This window comes from Mastomys coucha, unplaced genomic scaffold (genome assembly GCF_008632895.1).
Source record: "Mastomys coucha isolate ucsf_1 unplaced genomic scaffold, UCSF_Mcou_1 pScaffold14, whole genome shotgun sequence".
NCBI lineage: Eukaryota > Metazoa > Chordata > Mammalia > Rodentia > Muridae > Mastomys > Mastomys coucha.
In genome coordinates this window covers 21,850,389-21,860,294 of record NW_022196896.1, presented here as the reverse complement: position 1 = coordinate 21,860,294, position 9,906 = coordinate 21,850,389, and the positions used below count along the sequence as shown (strand labels likewise).

The window sequence follows — 9,906 nt, the reverse complement described above, 5'->3', positions numbered from 1 at the left end:
TTGGAGGGGAAACTGGGAAAGGAGAAATTTGCATGTAAATAAAGAAAATATCTAAAATAAAAAGAAAAAAAAAGGAAAAAAAGGAGAATGTTTAGGTAGAGAAAAACAACAAAAACATTCAGATGTATCTAGTTTCCAATATTTAATTTTCCCTATGGATTTTCCTAGAGCATAAGTCCCATGCTTTGGTGCCAGCAACAGAGCTGCTTTTCTCTGACCAAGCTAGGGGATCATAAGCCATAGGAGGATTTTTAATCACTTGTGGGTGAAAACTGAAGCCTTTCCTTTCTTCTATACTAAACAATGGCCAAAAGTCAAGAAATGACTCCCAAGCCCAAGGGGACCCATTTGTATCTCTGCCTATAGAAGAAATTTTGAAAACAGAGCAAACTTAGAGATTCCATTATACAGAGGAAATCCACATATAATTGAACTGTGTATAGGACATGAAGCTTGTGAGGAGGAGGGTTTACATAATAGTCCAGGGGTCCTCTCCAGGGTACCTTTCACATCACATAATGATTTTTCTTGCCACTGGCTATTAGGCTCTTCCAAAAGACAGGGAATTAAAGTGGCTCCCACTTAGCCAGTTTGCCTGAGCAGACACAGAGATGGTAGGAAATGCCATCTGAGAATCTCACCTCTCTGACATTCCAGCTGTGCATATCCCACTCTCTGAAATTGCCATTTTCACATGAATGGGCACAGACATTACGCTCAGCCCAGCATGTCTGATTCATTATTTCAGGATGAACGATGTTGTGTGATTCTGCCTGGGGCTTCCAGAAGGAAGAGATGTTTTCTCTAGATTTGATCTTTCTCAACAAGTCTGTATCCCTTGGTTTCACAAATATTAAATTCTAAAGTAAAACGGATGCTGAAGGGGAAGAAAACGATTATGACCCTGGGAATTTTGATGAAAACTACAGCTTACAACTCTTGACTATGTAAAGTATCATGGAATTCTCTTTTGTGATATTAAAAACTGAGGAGTTTGGTAAATCCTGTTTTGGCTTCTTTTTAGTTTGTTCTTTTCTCACACAAATATGTACTACATATGAGTTGCTAGACTAATTTTCTTTAAGCCTTGGTTGCATTGGGTTGGTCTTTTATAACCATTGACACCAAATTATGATATAATTAACGTTCAGTGCATCTGGCTAGCTTGTGAGAGCTTCCAGAGAGCAGACAGATTGGCCTCCTCACTGACTCTACCCTGCTGCTCTTCTGTTGGGTTCTCTCCCATTCATTTGGCCCCACTTGCTTTCAGCTTGGAGGGGAACAACTTGAAGGTCTTGGCATCTAGAAATGCTAAGACTGATGGAGAAGACAAGTAAGTGCAAGTCTGAGTTAATCAAATGGGGATACACGACACAGCTAGAGCACTCGGTGGGGGACGTGGAGGCTTTCCAGACAAAGAATTGTGGCGTGACAAAAAGGTTGGGAAAGCTAGCTAGATGACAGGTATCCAACATGGGGTAGGCTAGAAAGCACTCCTCCAATACAAAATATCACATTGCCTTTCAGAGTCCTCCTAAAAACCCAGTTCAAGGCTTCTCAGCCGAGGAAGCTCTGCCAAGGTTGTTTTGATTGATGTGCTGGGACAGGACAGCCTTCCTGTCATTCTGTCACTGGTGTTGGTTCTGGGGCCTCTGCTTGTGTTGGCCTTTGGTGTCAGCAGGTAGGAAAGTGTGACCCTTGGAAAGAAGACACAGCCTCCGAGGTTAGGGCGAATAACTTCTTCCTTCTCTAACTTCATAATGGATATAATGGGCACGGAACCATAGTGGTGTACTTTTATCAGTATTTTAAAAATTGATTTATTCAGAAACTCCTGAGAATACGTCAGAACAGGGTTGGGCTGGACAGCCCTGGATGCTTTAGTCAAGCTCTGTGTCACAGCACTCCCTCCACTGTCAAGAGACCTGTAATAGTTCCCATTATTCAAGCAGTTTTGGAGCTATAAATCTGGAAGCAAAAGGCTCATTAATCCTCTGATGTCTTCTATTTTTCTTAAACTCTGTATTATTTTGTTCCTTCCCATTAAACACAGATGCTATGCAGCTTCTGGTTGCAGGCAAAAGTTGAAAGCAAGCCTAATAGAAAAATAATAATTGTTCGTTAGCCATTTACTGTGGGTGTGTGGTGCTGGGTGTGGTCTATGCTTGTAGGCAGTAACTACAGAAGGGAAGCCTAAGACAGAAGAGGGGGGGAGGCAGAGACGGAGTTTTCCTAAGTCTCCTCTCAGGTGGGAAATGATTGATTATAAAAGGAAAGAATTTGGATCCAGGCGATCTAAGCCAAAGAAGTAATAAGAAGGGGGGATAGGATAGGGGGTTTTAGGAGGGGAAACCAGGAAAGGGGATAACATTTGAAATGCAAGTAAAGGAAATATCTTTAAAAAAAAAAGAAACTTCAGAATTAACATACTCAAATAGAACTCAAAATCCTTGAGAAAAAAAGAGAGAAGTAAGAAGGACCATCATTTTCTCAACAAGAACATGGAATCGGTTTCACAGTGCTCCCAGACACCAGTTATCATTTCAAACTGGAGGAGGTGGGTTGCTGTTTTCCCGAAGTGAATTTGGTATGGAATCACTCAACACAGTGAAAAGAAAAGTGAGTGTGAAGAAGGGTGTTTAGGCCCATTGAAGGATGCCCTCCAGGGTTCATTGGTTGCACCCCAGATCCATCATCCTCACAGGGCAGCCTCCTGTTGGAACTTGGCAGTGCCCATTCATCTGACACTGTACACATGGCTGAAAATTCCATAATATGGAGAAGTCTTGATAATCATGTATCCATTAACCTGCTTAGAAAAAGTGGTCTTACAGGATAAATTATGACCCTTTTGTTCAAAAACCTTACTGCATGGTTCCAAGAGTAAAGGTTACATGAGGCATATCCAGGGGCTTAAAGTGACAGATCAACAAGAGCAAGAATGTTGCGCTTGTCCATCTTGTAAGGCACAGTCAATGTCAATTGAGTGACATACCAAATGGTTTGAGTCATTCTGATATGGCTTCACTTGCTCATTTATAGGCTTCTCATCAGCATTACTGCCTCTTTTACATTGCAAATTTTCTCCTTAGTGATGTACAATGGTAACTTTAGCTTTTAAATCTCTCTCATCACTCACTTTCCTCCATTTTAAAAGTAGCCTGTGTTGGTATTCTGTCGGGACTCCACCCCCACAGTGACCAGGCAGCAGCCAGGTAGGCCTGGCCCTCTATAAAAGAGGCTGCTTGCCCCACTCCTCTCTTTCTTGCCTCTCTTGCCTCACTAGTCTCTCCCTTGTCCCTTGCTCCCTGTTCCCCCTCTCTCTCTATTCCCTTCCCCTCTCTCTCTGCGTGGTCATAGCCAGCCTCTACTTCTCTACTCCTTCTCTCTGCCTTTCTCTGCCTCTACTACCCTCTTAACTCCCCTCCCCATGCCTTAAATAAACTATTCCATGCTTTACTGTCGTGTGGCTGGTCTCTCAGGGGGAAGGGATGCCTTGGCATGGGCCCGGCGAGGCACCCCTCCCCCCACACCCAGATAGAACATATTCTTATATCTCTTTATGTTTTTATGATCACAACAATCTGTCTTGCTAATTAATGCCACAATCTTTCTATTATAACCAGGATCATTCAATCTATTAGGGCCTTTCTGATCACTGCCACATTTTCAAATTATACTGCCTTTGAAGACCAGACCACAGGATTAAATCCACCATGTTATATTTAATTTCATTCTTCAGAAACCCACTGACAAGTTATTTCCTTCCCTCTATATGTATTTTGTTGTGTGTTTTACAGTGTTTCATGTATGTAATAGGTTTTAGCTCTTTAAGAATTAATATCTTATAAAAAAGACTATTTTGTTAAATACATATTAATATCATCTATATTGTTTTTAAATTCTTCTCTATATACAAAATTCTTAATTCACATCTGCTGAATAAATGACAGATAGTATAATAAAAGGTGAGGTTTTCTTTTTTCCAAAGCAAATAGCCTAGGGGGTCCTTGGCATTTCTTAAAATTTATTAATTCAGCTTTCTGTAGAATAAGCAGAAAAACCCTTCAACTGCCTTTCCATGAGTATAGCATCATTGAAGATAGGGAAAACCCTAGCTACCTTTCTTGACGGGTTTGCTCTTCAGTAGTTTCCATGGCACATTCCAGAGAGTTCTGGAGAGACTGCAACTGATTCAGAGTCTCCTTCAACAAAAATCGCGTGACAAATTGTTCCAAATTGGAGGCTTCTTGGTAGTCCTGTGGGTTACAAAACAAATGTAATTAGAAGTTTGGAAGCTTGGTAGAGACAAACACTCAGGGAAAGATTTTTTTCCCCAAGTACCCATCAATGTCAGACTAATCCTGAAAGGGAAATGGAGAGGAAAGAGTTGTTAGCCTAGAAGTCTGTGGTAGGATTCTATCCACCTGTCAGAGGCCGAATTTAAAAACTGATTAGACTCGATCACTTCTTATTGTACCTGCCTCATGTTTAGCAAAAAGGACAAACCTTTAGCATTATTAAATATTAGATTAATTAAGTATTAGCTTAATTAATAGATACCTGTGAGAAAAAGTTTCTGGAAAAAATGTTAGAATTCAACTGACTTGCTCAGTTCTGTTTCATGTAAATAATCATCATCACATTTTCTTTTTTCATCCACCCATAAAATATAGTCATGCTTCAACAGATGCCCTAGTTCATTCTAGATATGTTTGCCATGCTTGTTCTGTATTTCAGGGAAGACAGAGAAGCTAGGTGTAGTTATTTTGAAATCTGGAAAATGGTAGGCTTGGAATATTTAAAGTGTTAATCACTCTGTTCAGCCTGCTCGGCAATATTAAAGACTGTCTGCAGCTTGTTCCATGGATTCCACCAGCCACAGGCCAACTTGGATGTAATCGGTGCCATTTGCTTCTTATGGCTGCTGAGTGAGCTCTAGATCAGTGGTTCTCAATCTTCCTGTGCCGGGACAATTTAATACAGTTCCCCATGTTGTGGTGACCCCCAACCATAAGATTATTTTCATTGTTACTTCATAACTGTTATTTTGCTACTGTTATGAATCATAATGTAAATATCTGATATTTCCAATAGTCTTAAGTGAACAACATGAAAGGGACATTAGACCCCTAAAGGGGTTGTAATTCACAGTTTGAGAACCATTGCTCTAGCTAGTACCGGTTGCCACCCTGTAATGTCTCAGTGAGAACCAAGGAAGAAAGCCAGGTTATAGCTAAGACTCTTAGTAATAGGGAATACAGAGTCTGAACTGGACATTTCTTGTAACCGTGCAAGGCTTATAGTGGATGACTGTGTCACAAAACCCAGTCACAAAACCTTCAACCTACAACCTGCAGGATGTGCTGGGGTAAAGATGGAACAGAAATTGTGGTAGTGGCCAACCATTAACTGGTACAATTTGAGACCCATGCCCAGAGAGGGAGGCCATGCCTGACACTATCTAGAAGGTCAGGGACAAGAGTCTGGATAACCCAGAGACATAGCAAGAACCAAATATGACTGGCAAAAAAAGTCAATGAAATGATCCCTAATGATATTCGGCAATATTCGTAGACAGGAGTCTAAGTAAAATAGTCATTAATCAGAAAGGCTTCATCAAGCAACTATTGGGAACAAATGCAGATCCTGCTGAAGAGGGGCAGGAAAGATTGTAGGAGCCAAAGGAGTCAAATACACAAGAAGACTGCCCACAGAATCAACTAACCAAGGCTCAGAGGGGCTCTCAGAGACTGAAGCAACAATCTTGGACATTGTATGGGTCCGAGCTAGGTCCTCTACATATATGTTATGGCTGTATAGCTTGTTTTTATTTTTGTGGGACTCCTTACAGTTGAAGTGGCTCTTTTGCCTGCTTTGGGGACCCCTTTCCTCTTACTGACTTGCCTTGTCCAGGCTTCTAGCTTTGATATGAGGGATTGTGCCTTGCCTTATAGTAACTTGATATGCCAAGTTCAGTTGTTATCCCTAAGCCTGCTCTTTTCTGAAGGGAAAGAGAGGGAGTGGATGGGGGCAGGGAAGGTGGGAGGGAAGGACTAGGAGGAAAGGGAGGAGGAAAAACTGAAGTCAGAATGTAATATATGAGAGAAGAATAAAAGAAGAAGAGGAGGAAGGAGGAAGAGGAAGGAAGAGAAAGAAGGAGGAGGAAGAGGAAGAGGTGGTGGCGGAGGCGGCGGCCAGCTTAGCAGGACTGAAATAGCACCAGTCTTCTTTTCAAGTTACAAGAAACCAGCTAAATCTGAGTTTTTAGCTTCTTGGTGCTGTGGTTTGAATCTCAGTGTCCCTCACAGGCATGCTTTGAGTGTCTGTTTCCCAGCTGGTAAAGTTACTTTGAGATGTTGTGCAACCTCTGGGAGATGAGGACCCAGTCTATTTGCTTCTGTCTCTAAACAGAGTGATATATTATTTTATAGTATAGAATACAAAACCAAAAGGTGTAAAACGATGAGATGCTGCCGTGAGTCATGCTGTTCTGAGTGAATTAGCAGGTATGGCTGCAAATCCAAACAAAACAAGTGCAGTTATTTAACCTTTTGGGGTCTCACCTTTCTCACTTGCAAATCAGGCTAAATAAGTCCAGCATGTTTTACAAATTGAAAGGATCCTGTGCTTCTATCGATTCTAAATTATAAAGTACCTGCTGGTCTCCTTCTGATATAAATTACCTCATTTTTCCAGTCCACAGAATAATACCATAGAAAATTTTATTTATCAAATGTTCAATCATCAGTCTTTTGAAAAGCCCATCTCTTATAGTTGAAAACCCAGGAAAATGTTTTTTCATCCTCCAAATAGGTAGCCTTACTTAAAAATTCAGAACTGTCCTTAAATTCTACTTAATAAAATAAGCATAAAATGCAATGTCTCATGCTTACAAGAGACAGAAGAACTCGGGATAAGTAGAATGGAGTTAAAAATACACAAAATACCTCATTTGATCTCAGAGGTTACTAAGTTTTGCAGCCAAACCATCACAGAATTATTTCTCCATTCATCTGGAAAGTGTATTCATGGAATAAAGGCTGTGTTTGATTCTCACCCTGCAGTTGTTCCCATTTTACCAACACATACTTTAAAAATAAAATTTATTAAAATGAACACAAGACATAATTGCATAGTCAGAGATTATGCCAGCTCATCTGCATCTCAGCGTAAACTGTGACTAATCCTGAACAGGATGGTAAGTTCGCACCCATTTGCAGACAGCACTAAGCAGAGAAGAAACAATACACTTAGTGAGCAATGGCCACAACACTAGCATTAGGTTTTTTGTTTTTTTTTCATTTAAATGCTAAATATTTGTCACTGTCATGTCAGAGCTAGAAGAAGCAGAGTTTTGATTTTTGCTAGCTTGTTTTGTTTTTTAAGTTAGCCAACATCAACACTCAGGTCTTTTTTTTTTTTGATTTTAGCTTCTTAAACACATGATCAAAGACCCACAATCAAAATAAATATTTCATTTAATATTTAAATGCTGTGTTTTAGAGATAAATGTCTACCCTAACTTTTTATTATGTTGATCTTGTGTTTCTCTCCATAAAAACTGCATTGAATTTAGATACTTTAAAAATACATATGTGACATATTTTCATTAATCCACATCCCTCCATTTCCTTCTCTTATCTGCTTCACAGCTCATTTGGACCAACACATCCTCCTTCTGATTTCATGTCTTTAAAAACTCCTTGCACTTTAATTAACATTGCTTGCATGTGCATAGGTGTGGAACTATTACTGGGTCGTGATGACTTGCTAGTGGCCACACCCTCTGAACAAAAGCTACTCCCCATTGTTTATCATACATTAGCTGCCAGTGTCTCTTCTGCTACAGATGGGGCCTTATATGTTCCTCCATCACTATGCTGTAAAGTTGGTAGGCTGGATCTTGTGTACGTACCTGTGGTTACTATAACTCATGATGTGATGGCAAGCCATGTCCAGAAGATCACATTTCAGAGACTGTCTCCCTATTCCCTGGCTCTTACATTCTTTCTACTCTGTCTTACATGATATTCCCTGAGCCTTGGGGAGAGGGTATGGTAAGGAGGTCCTGTCTAGAGCTCATCATAAAGCTCATGTCTAGAGCTGATCATAAAGGAAAATTAAAATCAGACTACTGTTGTTTTCCTATCATTGCTCCACCATAGCAATATAGGCATTATTTTATATGCTCTTCCACAGCACCCTGGTGACACTCTATGATAACATCAGGAAGTGCTCTAACCAAGATGGGAAAGAATATTGGACAGAGGTGTTGAGAGCTTAACATAGACAAGGATGGTAAAAGAGACAAGCCTTTTAGAGACTGAGATTTTATTTTATTTTATATGTGTGAAGCTTGATGATTAAATTCTTTTATTTTTTTCAGTGATTAAAGGATGAGGTTTGTTTATTTGGTTTTTTGGTTTATTTTTTAATTGATTTAAGTTTTATTGCATTATGATGAGGAAAGATACATAATTTCAGTTTATCTGAATTTGTTAACATTTAAAAACATATTTTAAGTAAATAGAATTTCATCACATTTTTCTTTCCCTTTTGTACCCCAACTCCTCCCAGAAATCCCCCTTCAATATCTGCAATACCTTTTTTTATTTTGTCATAATCTTTAAAATTTATAAAATATTGTAATAAAAATGAGTAGTATAAAAGTTGTTTGATATAAAACAATCAGTTAAACAGTCTTATATAGATGCTTGTCTGCAGCAATACTTAAAATACATCTTTTTCTCAATATAAATTTTAAATAACTCCAAACATATTAGCTATGTATTTTAAAATAAAACATCACTACTAGTTTTTTTTAAATGAACATAAGTAAATAAAGTCTTTTTGTTTGTTTGTTTTATATTTAGTAGAGTTTAAAATCTTGGCTCTTACTGTGGTACAAGCCCAAAATAAGAACAATTTTTAGACATTGGAGCTCATTGTAATAAGGCTGTACTTCAATGACCCTCACATCATCAAAGGATTTTACCTCCCTAGTAGCTAAGCTAAGAGTTGACAGTTCTGCTGTGCAAATTGTAGGTATGATTTTTGGATACAGAGTTCCTGCTATGGTCAAAGCTATTTGACTGGAGTGATTGTCTTCATTATCAGCAGACAGAGAACAGGTTACATTCATTTAAGAAATAGTGTGTGTATTAAGATGGTCTATCCGTGAAGTTATTCACCAACTGTTTCAATGAACAATGGTTCTGCTAGGAGGGTGGCACAGACATTAGGTGAGGGTAAGAATCTGGTTCATTGGCTGTGATGACTTTGAAAAGCATTCATCTCAGAGAAAGAGTAACTTATAAAGTTCTCTTCTTCAAAACTGATACAATAGTTACAAACATCAAGCAAAGCAATCAGTCTCACTCTTTGTTGTTTTCTTATAAGCCACCACCCAACTTAACTGTTTATGTTTCTTTTGGCTGTATAAATAATTTTAAAATATGTAAGCTGTTCTGAAAACCATAGTATAGTGTAAAACCATCAAATAAACAATCCTACTAATGGAGAGGCTGAGATAGGAGAAGCATAGTATCAAGACTGTTAAGTGGTACCCAGCAAGACACTGTCAGGTACAAACAAGCAGAAAGTGTGTATGGATTGTACAATATTGGACCTATTTCTCCAGTTACCAAATTAGAGAGACCACTGGATGATAGCCAACAAATTTTCAATTCCTCATACTTATAAGTTGGTAATATTAGCTTTCATATTAAGAGATATTAAGAAAAAGTAATTGTTACTTCTTGTTTTTGTTGTTAGAGGTGGAATTGGTTTGTGTGGGTTTGTTGAAAGATTACTTTTGGGCCGGGAGGTGGTGGCACATGCCTTTAATCCCAGCACTTGGGAAGCAGAGGCAGGTAGATTTCTGAGTTTGAGGCCAGCCTGGTC

At 39.0% G+C, this 9,906-nt stretch overlaps 1 protein-coding gene across 1 annotated transcript in view; it reads right to left on the bottom strand.

The window, feature by feature from the left end:
* Necab1 (N-terminal EF-hand calcium binding protein 1) overlaps window positions 1-9,906 on the bottom strand; it is a 178,783-nt gene that overhangs the window by 61,197 nt on the left and 107,680 nt on the right. Inside the window, exon 6 of the mRNA XM_031366558.1 lies at window positions 4,123-4,259. Within this exon, the coding sequence (XP_031222418.1) occupies window positions 4,123-4,259 (137 nt within the window). The remainder of the gene's footprint in view (window positions 1-4,122; window positions 4,260-9,906) is intronic.